We start from the raw sequence: 20,790 nt of genomic DNA on the forward strand, positions 1-20,790 counted from the left end.
GCTTTGTCGCTATGACTCTATGGAACTCTCTTCCCTGTACAGTTTGAGAAGCCTCCACTCTAGAATTCTTCAAAAATAGACTCAAGACTTACTCAGTTCCAGATTAAGGCTGGTGGGGTTCAAAAGCAATAAAGGTTGTGGGGGTCCCTACTACTGATGTTGCTGTCAAAATCCCCACACACATTCACACTCACTAATATGTTGTGCTTCCCTTAATCTGGCCTTGGACTTACCTATTTACTCAAGTATTTCACTAATATTTACTGTTAAACTTGTTTTGGATTTTTTCCTGTAAAGGCAAAAGTAAAGCACTTTGAGTCCTATTAGGAGAAAAGTGCTGTATAAATAGTATTATTATTAACTACTAACAATCAGACATTTGCTATCAGTGTTTTATTTTGCTGTTATGGTTTAGTGCAGATTTGATTTTTTTTAATTATGTTTACATATTTACTAAGTACTGTAGGACAGCTTACTACGTTGTTGTGTGTGTCCTACTTATTTACACTCCATTCAATATGGCATATGGTACAGTACAGTGGAAATATTTATCAGTTACTGTTACTTTTTGGGCTGGCAGTACCGACACAAGCATCCAAGTGCCGCCCCCAAACAAGTGCTGCCCATAGGCCTCTTGTGTCTAAGTGGAAACTTGCCACTGTCTCTGATGCATTCACTTAGTGGATCAGGATATCCTTTCCTGCTCCACAGTGGACTGTAGAATATGAAGGTGAAATGGGTATTTATGTTGTCATTGTTGTGTTTTATAGCTAGTTAATTCCCATTCCCACTGAGCAGATTACAATCCACAGTGGAATGGATATGTAATGTCCTATCAAACTTAAAGTAACATTTTACTGTGACACACAGTGAAATACAAAAGTGATTTAAAGACATTCTACAGCTCCAGAGGATACCAGGAAGTAAGCACACTCCACCAGAACACCTAGACATCATCCCACTAAGCACAACTTAACTAGTTTCACAGAGAAGTAAAATAAAACATTAGCAAGGTAAGAGATCTTGCAATATCACCTTAATAATTATACAGTAGGTTTCCCGTCATTACTCCTAATATTGCCTCCCTCCCTGCATCACCAATATGTAGTGCAGAAACTTTGAGCTTTACTTATAGTTGCACATAAATGTGTGCCTTGAAATTAGCAAATATATGCCTACATACATTTATTGTCCACATTTTGAGTTCCACATAAATCAATAATACTCAACCTAAAAAAAGTGTTGGCATTAGGCTTATTTCTGTACAGCCACAGTTTTACAATGTACTGTAATATAAATCTTTTATTACATAATTTCAAGTCTAAATTTGTAATTTTCATGCATTTAGAAACTTTAATTATTAAACTGAATGTTACTGTAAGCTTTATTAAGTTCCAAAATGTCAAGGTCAATTTCTTGATTCTGGGTGTTAAGCTAGGCTCACAGTATGACTTAAATTGAGACTCTGGAGAAACCTTTATTTACCTGCTTCTTTCCTAAAGACAAATTAGTTTAAATATTGTTCATAGTAATTATTTTTGTCTAGTTCATATAAACCATACTTAGTGCCTCAAACACTTGAAGTGGCACAACACTAGTGTCAGCTACTTACCACTGTCCACTTGCCATGGCCTATTTCAAAGACTATGTAAGGCCAACTCCTTTTTATAACAGGGTCGCCAATCGCATGAAGAAAACTTTACCTAGTAGGTCTCACTAAATAATTATAGTTATACTTCAGTTCAAATTTCTGTTTTTATCTAGAATGACCTTCACTTTTGTTAGCTGTCTTCTAGATCTCCATATTCAGGAGGAGATATATCAAAGCTCCAGGTATTTTTTAAACACCACCTATAAAAGGTTAGGATTTGATTGGATGGTGCTTTATCTCTCTCCACTTTATCTCTCTCCAAGCTTTAAGAAATCTTCCCCTCAACCTAATTGATTGAACCAGGCAATATCGAATAATATATATGTGCAAACAGGGTTCCTCTGGAAAAGATGCAGAAAGTGTGATACTCCTGGCTTTAATGTCGAAAATTTAATGATTGAGCAGATTAGACAAAAAAAATGTGTGAGTCACCCAATGCTTTAGGGAGAAATGATTTATTGATGTGTAAGTGTAACCCGTATTTCCTACATTCACTCCATGCTCAGCTATTTTCTGACCCATCAGTCATCTTTGGGGCCGATTCAGACCTGATCGCTGCTGTGCCTTTTCGTACAGTGGGCGATCAGGCACAAACTGCGTGTGCGTATGCACCACAATGCACAGGCGCATCGCACTGGTACAAAGCAGATCGCCGCTCAGTGATGGGTTTGTGCGACGGACCCGTTTGCACGGGCAATCGCAAGGAGTTTGACAGGAAGAGGCCGTTTGTGGATGGCAACTGACCATTTTAGAGGAGTGTCCGGGAAAAAGCAGGAGGGACTAGGCATTTGGAGGGAGGGTTTCTGACGTCAGCTCCGGCCCCGATCATCACACTGGAAGAGTAAGTCCTGGGCTGTGCAGGGACTGCACAAACTTCTGTTTGTGCAGCTCTCCTGCACATGCAAATTCCCCCTCCCAATGTAGGTGGTGACTATCTGATCGCAGCAGTGCAAAAATCGCCTGCTAGCAATCAGGTCTGAATTATCCCCTTTGTTTCTTTGTCATATGAATAATGTGATTAGGAGCTATGAAGGGCGATTGCCAGCAATTTTCAACATTTGTTTTCCATATTTATACTTTAATAATTATCTATACAAGTTGCAGTAGATACCTAATGTTATACCTAGTTTATATGTTATTTGTTGCTAAAACATATCACTATTATGTTGAAAGAAAAGGAACAAATAATTATTTTAGTAAAATAATTTAATGATCAGATTTCCATATATTACAAATAAAAATGATTGCATAGTTTTATGATTATGTCCTACGATTCCTACAACTATCACATGAGGCTAGTTGGATTATTAGTGTACTAATTTTGTGTTAAAAATACTTGATAAACTGTAGACATTTTATAGCCAGAGATAAATTATATACAAAGAGGTCTATTTAATAAGCCTTGGATGGTGGTAAAGTGGACGGAGATAAAGTACTGTACCAGCCAATTGGCTCCTACCTGACATGTTACAGGCTGGGTTTGAAAAATGACAGGAGCTGACTGGCTGGTACTTTGTCTCCATTCACTTTACCTCCATCCAAGGCTTAGTAAATAGGCCCCAAAGTGGTTCTGGAACACCATTTAAGAGATGTTAGGCATAGGCTGAGTTTGGTGCACTGTGCGGAGACAGATGTATCCTCACTGTCTTTTAATGTTGGTGTGTGATTAACAGGTCTTATAAGTACTATCTCTGAGCAATAGACATCACTATTTCTATAGCTCATGCTCTGTTCCCATGAGACATCAATACCTACTCTATTCAGATGACCTACAGAAAATAGGAAACACACACTTTAATTTATCACCCTGCTATCCAATGGCATCGCAACCCAGGTGCGGGGTGTGTGGCCTGCACCCGGCTGTCACCCTCGGAAGGTGGAAGCCACACCCTCCCCTTTTTATTAGGTCACACTCCCTTCTCAGATGGACGCATCTGTGGTGCCGGGGAAGTTATACTGACTGTGCACCGGGTGTCACCACACCCGGTGATGCCTCTGCTGCTATCAATTCTTGATCACAGAACGTGAGCTTGCAACCCAGCAGTCTTAATATACAATAATCAGACAGAATAATCCAGCCTGAATAACCAGAAAATAAGAGGTTGCAGTTGTCAGTGAATTTGTGTTCTCCTACAACTAGGGGATCCATGTTTGTGTGCACTGAAAGTAGGTCAATGCCTGGTGGCTTAGGGGCATATTGTGGATGTGATTAAATATGTTTTCCCCAATTTGTAATGGAAAAAATGAATGTCTTCATGTGAATGTACTAATATCCTCTTGCCAGGAGATGGGCTCTTAGAAAAGCCTATGCTGGCAAAGAGCTGAAAGCTGTTTGATAGCGTAACAATATCACACTGTTCAGGTCCCCAGCAGAAACTGTGCATGCATCACTAAGGACTGCTGGAGAGGGTTGGCTGGTATTTTATCTCCGTCCATGTTATCTCCATCCAAGGCTTAGTAAATAGACCCCTATATTCCTTACTAAATGGACACATACAGTATATGCACCAGGTTATTGTTGTTTTGGAAATAAAGTGCGGGAGGAAACCTGAGTATCTAGAGGAATCCTTTGAAAACATGGAAAGAACATACAAACCCTGCATATATATGTCCTTAGTTGGAAAAACAGCTTCTTTTCCATGTAGCACTTCATATACAGATTCAGACTTATTTGCACCAGATGCTTAGCATCTTAATGCAGTCTCATGAAGCTGTGTTGACTTATCACATTTCCACTAAGATGCATAATCATGCAGAAAAGACACAAAAAGATGCTCCTCCCAAGTCCAGTTACATGGCCGTTTGGTGCGACTGTGGCAATAGTGTATGAGGATGACACATCTATTTGGTACTCATACAACACTATACAAATTAGAATGCATCCATTTGAAATATAGGTCAGTTGCAAACAGGGAAGCCAAGAGGAGGCATTTACAGGAGCCCAGTGTACTGAGACACAGCAATGCCCCCAAGACAGCGTGAACAAGCCCCATTCAGTTTGTAGTGCCTAAAGTAATGCCATAGTATTATTAAGAGGGCATCACTATACCCCCTGCACCAGTGATTCTCAATCTCCATACTCAATGCACACTAACAGTCCAGGTTTTAGTAATAGCCATACTTGAGCATAGCGGGTTAAATCAAAATAACTAAGGTACTAAATAAGTCCCCTGTGCTTATGTGTGGCTATACTTAAATCTGGACTGTTGGTGTGCCTTGATGACCATGGTTGGGAACCCCTGCCCTACACAATTAGCCATACTCAATTATACCAATTACGCAGAGGTGTCACTCATCTCTTTTGCTCTCGGTGCAGCTGTAGGCGTGAAATGGGTGTGACTTCATGGGAGGGGGCATGGCTAAGCAAGTGACCCATGGGAGAGGGCGTGGCTTCATATTTTTCTCACTCCGGGGGTTTGGGAGATGCGTGCTGCCCCCGGAGACTAGTGAGTCTCTGTTGCCTGATCCTACACGGTGACAGAAGTCAGGTTGCTGCACATAATGTTACATTGCAGCACCCAGCTCCTGTCACTGAGCAGGAGCTGGCACTTTAGTGTCAACCCTTGGTGGGTGACACCTGGGTGTAGGCTGCACCCCCTGCACCCACCTTGTGATGTCACTGCAGATCCGGTCACATTTCCTGGGGGCTCTAATTGATTTTGTTGCATAGCATATTAGAGTACTGTAGACATTCAGATCTAATGGTACCCGCAGTAGTGGTAATTCATTAGATAAAGTATGTTTGGTATCTTTTATGAACAACAGTTATCTATCTATATATGAAAACCTAATGCTGCTCCTCACCTCTAAGGGGCTGATGGTGGCCAATGGAGGGTGTCCGACAGAGCTACATTTGGGACAGACACACACACACACACACATTATTCTGTACACTGCACCCCCCACCATACACTGCTCCTAAATACACTGTACCCCAATCCTATTCCATATTCTGTGCCCCTCCCCATATACTGCCCCATATACACACTGCACACCCATATTCCATATAGTGCCCCCTATATACAGGGCATTCTCCTCCTACTTATACTGCTCCCACCATATACCACATACCCTACACCTCCTCCTCCATATACAATACTTCAACCCCAGGTTACTTGCTATCCCATGATTAGGCAACAAGTAGTAACCAGGAACCAGATGCAGGAACCACCAGGCTGTCCCGCAGCACTCAGAGTGAGGCATCAGGTACACTTGCGGGGGAAGAAGGTGAATCAGTCTGGCAGGAATGGGTGAGACCCTATGTGGGGCGAGCAGTGCTGTGACTGTGAGAAGGAGGCGGAGGAAGGGTCGGTGCTGCAGATGATGCGTGTAAGGAGGAGGCAGATAACTGGCTCAGCTGCTTTATACGAGTATGTACAGTACTGAGTGCTGGTGGAGGGGTGGAGTCCTTTGCTCTCTCCTCCCACACTCTGCACAGGCCATGCATAGACCCCTCAAACAAGCTGCTGGTGGTTACTGGCCTCTTCTACCCCCAGACTGATCTGGAGCTGGGTAGGGATGGGTGAGCTTACACGTGTCAGTATTGATGTATATAGTGCAGCATCATTATAGCCTGCCCACTACAGATATACAGCATCTATCCTATATATAAATGATAAAAGGCTAACACTGCTCCTGACCTCTGTAGTGCACCAGTGGCACACAAACACACACACACACTCAGCATGACAGAGCCCTGTCTCCCAGCAGCAGAAGTTCCAGAGACCCAGGAGCTCCTGTGTGAGTAGCGACAGCCCCCCATATAATCCGGCCCTGGTGTACTTCATTTTGATGGTCTTTTAACTAGTATAATATATATAAGTAACTCTTTTGAAGCTTATTCCTGCAATTAATTTATGCTATACAATAACATACTGTTGCTTTTTAGTGGTTTTCCAGGTCTGTTTCACTGTTGTCATTTTTAGGTAGTATAACATTTTTAGGTAGAATAACACCGTCCATGAGAAGTTTGCAAATTACGCTTTTGAAAATTCCACTTCCTCATTTTATGCACATTTTAAAAAGATTGAAATGTTAGTGCTAACGTTAATTATGGATAACTGGGTAATACTGTTCTACCTATCATTGTTGCAATTAAATAGATAAATAGATAGATAGCAGAGCCATAACTAGACTTTTTGGTGCCCTGTGATAGAAAGAGAATTAAGTTGGAACCCCACCCCCCACACACACACACCTTTTTCAAATTGGGGCATAAGGTGCATGCCCTCGTGGGGAATGGGCATGACAAAATTCCAAAGAAAGCCCATTGCTATGATGCCCCTTCCCACATTTTATATGTTATACACACACATATAGAACATATCCTCTTTATACCACATTCATGCACATAACTTGATAACTTGTTGTTATTCAGTTACAATAGCCTTTATTATATAACACATTTCAATATACTGCCATACCCACAATTCAAACCCATAACCTGTTGCATTCCAGTCAAACACCCTACTCATTGAGCTAATTGATCCTGTATAAAAACTATGAGATTTCTAACTATATGAAGCTACTTGAACTTTGTAAAAAAAATAATCAGCATTGAGCAGATCTATGTAGTGTGCAGCCACACATCCAATCTCTTGCTCAGCTGCAATGCTGATCATTTTTTCACAAAGTATAAGGTCAAATAGAATAATTTTTTTTACTTTAGAATTCTGTAGCTTTCTATGTAAGGTAAGATAGCTCAATAAATAGGGCATCCAACTGTAATGCCACAGGCAGTGGTTCGAATCCCGGGTATGTCAGCATCTTGAAATGTAATAAAGGACAGTGTGACTGAATAACAAAGAGCTCTTGAGTTAAGTTCATGGATAATAAATAGGTATTAGTGACTGAAGGGGTGGTGGAAGGAGATGGGATGGACAGGAGATGCTGGGCTTTAAAATGGGGGGAAGGTACAAGTGAAGTAATTAAAAGATAATTGACAATTGACAATTGCTGCAAGCAGCGGAGTGCTGCTTGGAGTTGCACACTCCGCACACACCTAGTTAAGGCCCTGATAGATAGATAGATAGATAGATAGATAGATAGACAGACAGACAGACAGACACACACACACACACACACACAAATACTGTACATTGAATTTTTGTATATGTTAGTAGTGCTGTGTATATTAGTAGTGCATTTTCTATCCTTTGTTACACATTCTCTTTATAAACTGAACTTACAATAAGTAAAAAGAAATGGCAATTATTGTTAAGAAAATTTAGTAACATATTTTAATTGAACATGAAGCAATACATATTTAGATATTGATGTCTAGTATAAAAAAAATCTGTCGAAATGGAGATTAGTTACAAAATGCCATCTTCCTAGACGTGATGTCTTTTAGAGATGAGAAAACCTGTTGGTTTAGTTCTCCCACGTAACTGTAATAGGTATTGCCAAATTATACTGCTTGTCTGTTAGATGGATATCTAAAACCTGGTTAAGAATAAAAAAAGGAAAAGCAAAACATTAATAGAATGTTAGACTTTAGGCTATGTATTGCTAATACATTGAAACACAGCATCTACTAACTTGTGCTATCATCAAAATGATCTACTGTAACTAATATCTCAAATGGTTTACAGGAGGAATAGAGTGATATGCTTTGTAAATAGTAAAAGGTGGTTTTATTTGACAAACTCACTCCAACAGTTCATGGTACTGTATGATGCTAGATATTTCATACAGTAAACTGTATCTATAAAACTATATTAGTTTCCATTGCCTACATGAGTTTAAAAAAAACTCTTAGTCTGTACTCGAATCAAGGTTGACCGAGGAAGGAATGTGCAGGTTGGCACATGTTCACAAAAAGTGCCTCTAAATATGAGACATAACCATTTAATTAGTCAATCAATCAATCAATCAATCAATCAATCAATCCCATCTCTATATATGGGGCACAAAACTACTGATTTGATGACAATCTCTCAGATGTTGTTTGGAACTAATGGAAAATGTGGTTGAAGGATCCCTGTGAACTGGTCCTGTGTATTGCAATCTCCTAATTGCAGTAAATTGGCCCAAATGTGCAAATGTTCTTGTAGAACATTGAAAAAGGTTAGTATGTAATAAAGTATGCAATGAGCTGCAAAAATCCTCATATCTACAGTGATGATTTGGGAAGTTTTTTCTTACACACTTTAAAAATGCACTTAGACTTTTTAATCTCTGTGACCACACATGTACATCTGACAATAATCTTCTACTAGCAAGCTCTAGAAATGAGCTACTGGTGACATAAAGCTCTTAATGTAATAAAACAATATTGCATCCAGTCCCCAAATGTGAACTCTGACCTAGCATTCTATCTCTATGAGGGCCTGAGAATACATACATCTCATTGACATAGATCATGTCAACAAGACCAAGCTAGACCCCGGAACACTGCCATTGGGATGCCAACAAGTGTATTCTGCTACTGAAAGCATTTGACAGGTGCTGGCAGTACAAATGTCAACATCAATGATCATTAATTATTAATATCTACATGCTCCTGTTTTTATGAAAAGCTGCTATGTACCTTATTGTTTCTGTACTATATTATGCTATGTATCTGTTAAGTGCCTTGAGTCCTATTAGAGAAAGAGCCCTATATTAATAAAATTATTACTATTATTATTATTATTATTATTATTATCATGTTTACAATTGTACTGGTGGCTTTTGTGAAAAGCTTTATGGAGCATTTCACACTTGTCGATCAACTGGTGTTGGCATTCTAGGGTAGACCTAGGTCATATCAACATTAAGAATGTCTACAAGACCACAATATACCGGGTCCTGTGTCTTTAATAAATGTATTATATAATATTATAATAAATACCATTTACTGCTACTGTTAATAATATTGTACCAATATTTAACTTCTCCGCTCTCCACTGTGCTTACCTCGTTTTCTGCTTTAAAATTATTAATGACATCAATGGTACCATTATATGAAACTGAAACACTTCTTGCATTTATTCCAGGGCCCCAAATGGAAACATGTCCAAGATTTAATGGATTTTCTGGAGATAGGTAATTATCCATAGATATTAAACTTGTTACAGTGTTCTGTGGGGACATCAGAATAAGGAGGAAAACCATAAAATAAATATGAAATACAGCCTTTCAGACTTACAGACTAACTCTAACAGTTATGCCATTTAATAGAAACAGGTGTGAGGTCTTCTGTTCATCAGAACTTACTACACATTGAAATAATGACTGGACAAACACCATGGAACTGTATTGATATTCTGAGTAGAATGTTACAAGAGAGACTGATAGTACTGTAGTATCTTTGAAATAAAGATGCTCAAGTTTATTTCTATAATATTTTTGACAGAATGCATATTAGGCCTCAAGTAACATAAGAGATGAGATCTGTTCCCCACCTTCATGATGCTGTTAATAGTTTGGAAAGGGTTGGGAGATGAACAGTCCCTCCTTGGTTAGGCTAGTTACGGTTCAAGGAGTAATTTTTGCCCTTAGTCATTGGTTCAGACCAATATCATCACTAAGGAGGAGTTGTACCAAATATTCGAGAGAGATAAAGTGCCATAGTAATTAATCAGCTCCTATCATTTATCTAGAACAGTCTATGAAAGGATAGTTAAAAACTAAAGGCTTAATATGGGCAACTTCTCGACTTTATCCCTCTCAAAGGTTTGATACATCCCCCCCCCCCAAATGATGAGGCTATCTTTTTGTTTCACAGATGTAAGGAGTTTTTAATTTCTCTTAGTTGACCCTCTGATGAACAAGATTGTCAGGGATACTCCCTGAAATAGCAGCAATCTCCCTGACTCCCTAAAGAGTCTCCCTGATTACACATTGCCTCCATTAAAAAAATAAATCAAAGATTTATACAGTAGTGCTTGAAAGTTTGTGAAGCCTTCAGAATTTTCTATATTTTTGCTGAAATTTACATCCTACAAGTAGATAGAGAACCAAATAAAAAAAATAGTAAAAAAAATTAGACATGCTCATTTTTTTATTTAGGAAAATGATCCATTACCATCTATCTGTGAGTGATAAAAGTATGTGAACCTTGCTTTCAGTATGTGGTATGATCCCCCCTTTGCAGTAATAACTGCATGTACATTTTTCTGGAAATTGGTGATTAGTCCTGAACATCATCTTGGAGGAATTTTACCTCATTCCTTCATAAAAAAAACAGCTTCAACTCTGTTATGTATGTGGGTTTCCTCCCATGAACTGCTCGCTTCAGGTCCTTCCACAACACTTGGATTGGATTAAGGTCAAAACTTTAACTTGGCCATTTCAAAACTTTACATTTATTCTACTTTAAGCATTCTTTGGTCGAACATGTGTGCTTTTGGTCATTGTCTTGCTGCATGACCCACGTTCTCTTGAGATGCAGCTCATGGACAGATGTTGTGATATTTTCCTTTAGAATATTCTGGTCTATTTCAGAATTCATTGTCAATGATGGCAAGTTGTCCAGGGCCAGATGTAGCAAAACAGGCCCAAACAATGATACAGTACTACCATCACCATATTTCACAGATGGTATGAGATTTTTATGCTGGAATGCAGTGTCCTCCTATCTCCAAATATTTTGGATTCATCTGTCCATATAACATTGTTCCAATTGCTGTCTGGCTTGTTCAGGTGATCTTCAGCAAACTGCAGATAGGCAGCAATGTTCTTTTTGGAGAGCAGCGGCTTTCTCCTTGCAATCCTGCATTGCACACCATTGCTGTTCAGTGTCCTCCTGATGGTGGACTTAACATTAGCTAATGTGAGAAAGGCATTCAGTTGATTAAAGGTTACCTTGAGTTCCTTTGTGACCTTGCCAACTATTAGTCGCTTTGCTCTTGACCTGATCTTTGTTGGTCAGCCACCCCTAGAGAGGGTAATAATGGCCTAGAATTTCCTCCCTTTGTACACAATCTGACTGTTGACAGGTGGAGTCCAAATTCTTTAGAGATGGTTTTGTAACATTTTCCAGCCTGATGAACATCAACAACTCTTCTTCTCAGTTCCTCACAAATCTCTTTTGTTTGTGGCATGATATGCTTCCACAAACATGTGTGATACTTTGATATATCCATGTTCTTTTAAAAAGACAGGTTGTCCACTCACACCTGATTGTCATCCCATAGATTGAAAATACCCGACTCTAATTTCACCTTTAAAATATCTGCTGAGCATAAAGGTTCACATACTATTGTCACTCACGGATTTGTGATACTGGATCATTTTCCTCAATAAAAAAAGATCACATCTCGTTTTTTTGTCTCATTTGTTTGATTTGGTTCTCTTTATCTACTTTTAGGACATGTGAAAATCTGATGTCGTTTTAGAACAAATTTCAGCAGAAATATAGAAAATTCTGAAGGTTTCACAGACTTTCAAGCACCACTGTACATTCAAATAGTGTCATCAGCGCAATTTCCCTGCATTGATTAGAAGGTACAAATGATCCCTATGGCTGCATGCACTGGCACATAAAGCAAATATGGCTAATATATGTGCTAAACTATAAATTATGTAACAGCTGAATGTAAGTCAAATTTATGACACGCCTCTCAGGCATAGCAGAACACGTTCATGTTAACCTGCGCTCGTACAGATGGAGCCACGTTTATCTTGACTTATTTGCTGCGCCTAGGTACACAATGGTTTATTAGCATAAGGCCTTCATCTATTGATCTCAGATGCAATACAATACAGAGAGAACAATACATCAAGGGATTAAGTCATTACAGCAGGGGGTTAAATCTGACTGCCATGGCTCAATTAATCCTATTAAAGGCCAAGATAAAGATGGCTCCATCTGTAGGTGTTGCTTTCACAATCTGCCTGAAATGCTTTTTCAAAAGTAGGCAAGTATGAACAAGAGGTCATTCCATTTAGCTATGCGGCAACATAGAGAGGACATTCTCAAGTAGGGGCTCATAATGGAAGGAAGGGAGAAAAGTGCAGACTTTGAGGACTTGCTAGGGTCAGATGAAGGAGAGGGGGTAGATAGGGGTATTCACTGCACTTAAAGTCTATCAGGACCCAAATAGTTTTCTGCTTTTTGATATGAAATATGAGGAGGTTTAAAATTCTGTAAAAGTAAATCTATAAACTAACCACAAACCATTAATTAATACTGGGAAATATATAAAACATAAAATTGCACAATTAAAACAACACAGCGTACTATAAAAATACAATATCACACATGATTATTAAAAAACTGACATGAGATGTAGATGGTTAGTCAGGGTTACATTTGTCATTGTTCCTCATATTAAAAAGTAGTTAAGTATTTGGGTCCTGGTAGACTTTAACCGCAGTGAGCACACCATATTTTCCCACTAATTCAACTTAGAAGCCTCCCTTTCACTAGCAGCTATTTTTAGGTGCTCTCCCTAATATGGTTGGACATTTTTTTAATTTGAATATTGTAAATAATTCAGCACCAGGAGACCCCCTTTTTATGTGACTAATCACCGTAAAAGGACAGGGAGTTATACATTTCCCCGTCATGATAATGGGGGCATGGTTATTTATGTTGTGAGGCCTGTCCAGTGTAAGTGGTGTGAGTTTATGTCTGTAGTTTTGTTGCTGCTTACACTCTTTTTGCAGTTCATTAATTATTGTTACTTTCTGTACTTGTGCCAGAGCCAAATCTACTGTATGGTGTTTTAGGGCAAGGAGGGTATCACCTATTCAGCAGCTTATGGATTTCCATGCAAACAATTAACTCAAACACTGAACTCAAATGAAATTCAATGCTATACTCTAAAGTTATGATTTTTCTGTATCAATGTAAATCTATTTTGGACTTTCTATTCTGACTGTGTTTTCGGCCAGATTTGTGATGTTGTGATGTCTCAATAAAAACATTATATAAAAAAAAATAAAAAAAATAAAAATGTAAAAGTCTGTTAAATGTAGATTTATGCTCAACCAGGCAACATTATAAAGTTTATACAGTATAACAAATGTCATGATAAAGCAGTACTAGTGCAGTATGCTTAAGTACATGCTGCAACTACATAGTGTTAGTATTGTGTGAGTAAAGGTTAATAGAATTTATTTATTTTAAATAATATTTTTATAAATAAGTTTTTGCATAATTGCAGAAACAGTTACAAGATGACTAAACAGTCTTCCAACTGACAAGATAAGGAATAGTATAACTATATACTGTAATTCAAACCTGCAATAGGTAAATATACTGTAAAGCCATTGTAGACTGTTCAAAATTATGGATAATACCTCTTATTAAATAGGTAAGCTGGTGTGACAAGAGATGACAGCATGAATTAACCACTTAACTGACAATTTTTTCCTTCAAAAGCATTAACAACATTGTTTTTTAAAATGTATTTTATTTAATAAAGTTGAAAAAGTATTTTTTTAAATATTTAAACATTATATTATGCACATTTGCAGAACGGATCTCCTCGTCAAAAACTGGGGGACAGGGTGGGACGACGCAGTTGCATGAAATCTGACCATGCTTAAAGAACAGTTTACCAAGCTGCGGTCTACCAGGAAACCCCAGGCCCAATTTACAGACTGAAACTTGACAAGTCATGTCAGTTCCCTTGGGAGCGCTTTCTGTTACCGTATATTCAGTAGTAAGTGGTTTCACTTTATATTATATATTAATAATGGAGGGGTATGTTTTTTTACTGATGTATCAGAGACTCTTCAGGGAACACAGAGACAATCAAATAGGTGGCATTTAATAAGGCACTGTACTTAAAAGCTCTACCATAACAAGTTGTGGGTTATTCATTAAACGATGTATGTATACTATACTTATTTCCTTTACTATGTCTTTTTTCCAGACAATAATAACTTACTGTATCTTGCATACAGTACCTTTACTTTCAATAGCTACATTATGAAAGGATGGTCTTAAATTCTAATATTACAATAAATAATAATTGTGGGAAAATATTCATTTTTTCCATTAGATTTGCTTAATAACTGTAAAGATGTGTCCTCATACACTATTGCTGTGGTCGCGTCAAACAACTCTTTTTGGCAGTGTAACTCAGCTTGCACCAAGAATTTTTACACCCAAATGTAAGTCTTAATCACAAAACAATGCTTCATAAGACGAGATTGATCCCTGAGAACCGAACTCCCCCCCCCCCCCCCCGTACTTCACTAACCGAGCCCGGATCCAAGTCAGGCTCGGGTTTTTCCAACTGTCTCAGAAGCCAGAACGAGGCAAAACGTCATCATCTCGCTGTCGGATCCTCGCGGGGTTGGGATTCCATATAAGTAGCTGTGCCTCGCCGCCATTTTCACTCCGGCATTGGAGAGTGTAGAAAGAGGACGTGTCTCCATCCTCAGTGTTCTGTATCAGTTCAGTGGTAGTGTCTTATGCTGCATCAGTCCAGTCACAGTGGTGGTGTTCTCTGCTGCCATATGGCCAGTGCTGCTGTATAAGTCCAGCCCATTGCAGTGGTGCTGTATTATCCTGCATCAATCCAGTGGTGGTGTCTCTGTGCTGCTGTATATGTCCAGTGTTACTGCCGTATATGACCAGTGATAGTGCTGCATATGTCCAGCGGTGCTGCCGTATAAATACAGTTATACTGCCGTATATGTCCAATGGTACTGCCATATATGTCCAGTGATACTGCTGTATAAATCCAGTCCAGTGGTACCGCCATATATGTCCAGTGATACTGCTGTATATGTCCAGTGGTAATCCAGTCCAGTGATACTGCCATATAAATCCATTGATACTGCCGTATATGTCCAGTGGTACTGCCGTAAAAATCCAGTGGTACTGGTGTATAAATCCAGTCTAGTGATACTGCTGCATATGTCCAGTGGTACTGCCGTATAATTCCAGTGATAATGCCGAATAATTCCAGTGATACTGCTGTATAATTCCAGTGGTACTGACGTATATGTCCAGTGATAATGCCGTATAAATCCAGTCCAGTGATACTGCCATATAAGTCCAGTGGTACTGCCGTACAATTCCAGTGATACTGCCAAATAATTCCAGTGGTACTGGCATATAAATCCAGTGGTACTGCCGTATAAACCCAGTCCAGTGATACTGCTGTATATGTCCAGTGGTACTGCCATATAATTCCAGTGATACTGCCGTATATGTCCAGTGGTCATGCAGTATAAATCCAGTGATACTGGCGTATAATTCTAGTCCAGTGATAATGCCGTAAAACATCCAGTGGTACTGCCCTATAAATCCAGTGGTACTATCGTATAAATCCAGTCCAGTGATACTGCCGTATATGTCCATTGGTGCTGCCGTACAAATACAGTGGTACTGGCGTATAAATCCAGTCCAGTGATACTGCCATATATGTCCAGTGGTACTGCCGTATAAATCCAGTGATACTGCCATATATGTCTAGTGGTACTGCCGTATAAATCCAGTGGTACTGCCATATAAATACAGACCAGTGATACTGCTTTATATATGTCCAGTGGTACTGCTATATAATTCCAGTGATACTTCCATATAATTCCAGTAGTACTGGCGTATAAGTCCAGTGATACTGTCGTATAAATCCAGTCCAGTGGTACCACCATATAAGTCCAGTGGTACTGCCGTATAAATCCAGTGGTACTGCTGTATAATTCCAGTGATACTGCTGTATAATTCCATTGATACTGTCGTATAATTCTAGTGATACTGTCGTAAAATTCCAGTGGTACTGCCGTGTAAGTCCAGTCCAGTGGTGCTGCCATATAAGTTCAGTGGTGCTATCCTGTGCTGTATATTATTTACTACAAATAAAGGGGTTATTAATATTTAATCCAAATAATTTTCACAGGGTTTGCCCTGTGTGGTGTAGAGGTATGCTCTCCTGTTCCGCAAATTGTTATATAACTCCAGAAAAATAATGGATACATTTTTTTTTTGATGATAAATAGGGAAAGATCAAGAAGCTGCGGCCACTAGTCATGACATAGATGATGAAATCCCATCAACGTCGTCTGCCAAAGCCGATGCCAAATGTGATAGTGGAGGGCATGTAAATTCCAAAAAGCCAAAGTTCAGTAAAAAGACCCCAAAAAATAAATTTAAATGGTCTAAAGAGAAATGTAAACTTGCCAATATGCCATTTAATATGCCATTTACGACACGGAGTGTCAAGGAACGGCTAATACCCTGGCCTATGTTTATGACTAGTGGTTCAGCTTCACATGACGATGGAAGCCCTCATCCTCCCACTAGAAAAATTATAAGAGTTAAGCTGCCAACAGCACAGCAAAGAACTATGCATTTTAAGATGGTATCACAAATCCACAAGGAGAGTCCAAGTGTGTTGGCGGTTGCGATTCTTGACCTTCCCAACAGTGGATGGGAAGAGGTGGCTCCTTCCACCATTTGCACGCTCTCTGAAAGTGCTGGAAGTGGCACCCACAGTCCAGTTTCTGATACTGAAAATGAAGATGTCACTGTTGAAGTACACCAGGATGAGGATATGGGTGTTGCTGGCGCTGAAGAGGAAGTTGACGATTAGGATTCTGATGGTGATGTTTTTGGTTTAAATCAGGCACCGGGGGAGACACCTGTTGTCCATGGGATGAATAAGCCCATTGTGATGCCTGGGCAAACTACCAAAAAAGCCAACTCTTCTGTGTGGAATTATTTCTCCACAAATTCGAACAACAGGTGTCAAGCCATGTGTTGCCTCTATCAATCTGTAATAAGTAGGGATAAGGACGTTAACCACCTAGGAACATTCTCCCTTATACGTCACCTGCTGCACATTCATCAGTGTCAAGTTGTGAAACTTTGGGTAAGAGCATAAGCAGTCCACTGACCCCTAAATCCATTCTTCCTCTTGTACCCAAGCTCCTGCAAGCCACACAACCAACTCCCTCAATGTCAACTTTCTCCTCAGTCACGAACGTCAGTAGTCCTGCAGGCCATGTCACTGGCAAGACTGAGGAGTCCTCTCCTAACCGGGATTCCTCCGGAGGATCCTTGAGTGGTGCACCTACTGCTGTTGCTGCTGGGAGTCGATCGTCATCCCAGAAGGGAAGTCGGAAGACCACTTGTACTACTTCCAGTAAGCAATTGACTGTCCAACAGTCCGTTGTGAGGAAGATGAAATATGACAGCAGTCATCCTGTTGCAAAGTGGATAACTGAGGCCTTGACAGCTATGTCGGTGTTAGACGTGTGACCAGTATCTGCCATTAGTTAAGTGGGACCTAGAGAATTGATGGAGGTAGTGTCCCCCGGTACCAAATCCCATCTAGGTTCCAATTCACTAGGCAGGCGTTACCGAGAATGTACAGAGACATCAGAAAAAGTGTCCTAAAAAATGCAGTTGTGCCCACTGTCCACTTAATCACGGACATGTGTACAAGTGAAACAGGGCAGACTAAGGACTATATGACTGTGACAGCCCACTCGTTCCTAGGCAGGCTACGCTATGTATCACTGCTTTCTGTAAGAGGCACACCACTGACAACCTCTTACGGAAACTGAGGGACATCATCACACAATGGCTTACCCGAAATTACCTCACATTCTCACACACACCCCGACCTGGGGGTCGCCATGGTGGTGGTGTTGGGATCCTTTTACCTTCTAGCTACACATACCAACTTATTCTCCAATTCCCCTTTTCCCCTCTCTGACCACCACCTGCTCTCTTTCAACTAATCTATCTCTGCTTCCCCATCTCTCCCTCCTAAGGCTACCATCACTAAGCGTAACATTGAGGCTATTGACACCTCATCCCTATCCTCCCTGTTTGACTCACTTCTCTCTCCTCTTCACTCTCTCACATGCCCTTAACAAGCCTCATCCTTATACAATGCACCTCCTACTTCTACTCTTGACTCTGTTGCTCCACCAACCATTATTCACCCTCGCAGATCAACACCTCAACCCTGGCCCACTAAATGCTCCAGATATGCCCTTTCCCTCGCTAAACAATCATACTTCAAAATGATCATCTCTACCCAGCCTTCCAACCATCTGCGCCTCTTTGCCACTGATAACTCCCTCCTCCACCCACCACCAATTCCTCTATTTCCTCATTGTCTGCTCTTGAATTTGCCACTTATTTCACATCCAAGATTGACTCCATATGTCAGGACATCACATCCCACCAGACCAGCAATCAGCCACCACCCATCCCTTGCCACCCCTCCCTTCTTTCTCACCAACTATGACATCTTTCTCCCATGTATCTGGTGAGGAAGTTATGGCCCTCATCTGTTCCTCCCACCCACCACCTCCCCACTTGACCCTATCCCCTCCCATCTCCTCCGCTACCTCTCTCCTTCTGCCAGTTTCCATCTTGCCCACCTTCTCAATCTCTCCCTCTCATCAGGCACTGTCCCCTCTGCCCTCAAGCATGCTCTTGTCTCCCCTATTCTTAAAAAAACCTACCCTTGATCCAAACACTCTCTCCAACTATCGACCCATCTCTCTCCTCCCTTTTGCCTCCAAACTCCTTGAGCGTATTGTCTATAATCGCCTCACAGCCTTTAATAACTCTCACTCATTGCTTGACCCATTCCATTCTGGTTTCCGTTCTCTTCACTCCTCTGAAACTGCCCTCACAAAAGTCTGCAATGACCTCCATGCAACCAAATCTAAGGGCCACAACTCTTGGCTTATTCTTCTTGACCTCTCTGCTGCTTTTGACACTGTGGACCACCCTCTCCTTCTGCAAATCCTTCACTCTCTTGGTCTGCGTGATATTGAACTCTCCTGGCTGTCTTCCTACCTCTCTGATCATTCATCTCTGTCTCCTCTCATGACACTACCTCCCCCCACTTCCACTAACTGTTGGTGTCCCCCAAGGCTCTGTTCTTGGTCCTCTCCTTTTATCTTTCTATTTCTATTTCCTCTTTAGGTGAACGCATTAGTTCTTTTAACTTTCAATATCACCTCTATGCTGATGACACTCAAATCTACGTGTCCTTCCCTGATCTTTCCCCGGCTCTTCTCTCTCGTACCTCCCACTGTCTCTCTGCTATCTCTTCCTGGATGTCCCAGCGCTTTCTTAAACTCAACATGTCTAAGACTAAGCTGATCATCTTCCCACCCTCCCACACAACAACACCTCTCACAGTCTCATTATCCATTGATGGCACAACTATCTCCTCTAGCCCCCAAGTATGCTGTCTTGGTGTAATCCTTGACTCCTCCCTCTCCTTCAAGCCACACATTCTGGACCTCTCACAAACCTGTCATTTTCATCGCAAAAACATTTCCAGGATCAGACCCTTTCTCACCCAGGATGCCACCAAGACCATTATTCACTCACTGATTATTTCCAGACTGGATTATTGTAATCTCCTCCTAACTGGCCTCCCTAATAATTACCTATCTCCACTCCAATATATCCTCAGTGCTGCAGCCCGGCTCATCTTCCTCACCAAATGCATTACATCCACCTACCCTCTCCTACAAGCCTTTCACTGGCTTTCCTTCCCTTTCAGAATCCAATTCAAACTTCACACTCACTTACAAAGCACGCACCCACTCCTCTCCCATTTACATCTTTGACCTTATCTCCCTTTACTGTCCCACCCATCCTCTTCACTCTGCTAATGCACGTCGACTCTTCTGTCTTCTGATTACTTTCTCCTACTCCTATCTCCAAGACTTTTCACGTGCTGCTCCCTTTCTATGAAATTCTTTACCTCTCCCCCTCAGACTCTCCACCTCCCTACAGAACTTCAAATAGGCTCTTAAGACTTACTTCTTTACCAAACCCAGCCAAATCTCATCCTAACCCTCTGTCCCATGCTTGGTCTACCCCATCTGTGTCACCCCTGTCTGTCCCTCTCCTTTAGAATGTAAGATCTCACGAGTAGGGCCCTCTTCCCTCATGGGCTTATCCTTTTCTTACTTTAATAATCCTCATCTGCCCAAATCCTGCAGTTTTTTGGCCACCTTGAAACTAATTTCTATGTCGTCTACTGGTGTAGATATGCTTAGTTACCCTATTCTTGTCCTATATTGTCTTCAACTGTAAGTCACTGTTTTCCTGTTTTGATTTTGTGCATATGTACTCTGAAATTGGGCACTGCGGAACCCTTGTGGCACCGTATAAATAAAGGATAATAATAATAATAATAATAATTAGACTCTCCTGGGGATTTGTGATATCGGACAACGCTACCAATATTGTGCGTGCATTTCATCTGGTC

General features: G+C 40.5%; 1 protein-coding gene across 1 annotated transcript in view; it reads right to left on the reverse strand.

The window, feature by feature from the left end:
- Nucleotides 1-7,905: 7,905 nt before the first annotated feature.
- Nucleotides 7,906-20,790, reverse strand: part of LOC134909378 (maltase-glucoamylase-like) — a 395,541-nt gene continuing 382,656 nt past the window's right edge. The window contains exons 92-93 of the mRNA XM_063916182.1: nucleotides 9,551-9,715; nucleotides 7,906-8,095 (exon numbers count right to left, since the gene is read on the reverse strand). Of these exons, the coding sequence (XP_063772252.1) occupies nucleotides 8,024-8,095; nucleotides 9,551-9,715 (237 nt within the window). The 3' untranslated portion in view covers nucleotides 7,906-8,023. The remainder of the gene's footprint in view (nucleotides 8,096-9,550; nucleotides 9,716-20,790) is intronic.

This window comes from Pseudophryne corroboree, chromosome 4, assembly GCF_028390025.1.
Source record: "Pseudophryne corroboree isolate aPseCor3 chromosome 4, aPseCor3.hap2, whole genome shotgun sequence".
Taxonomy (NCBI): Eukaryota; Metazoa; Chordata; class Amphibia; order Anura; family Myobatrachidae; genus Pseudophryne; species Pseudophryne corroboree.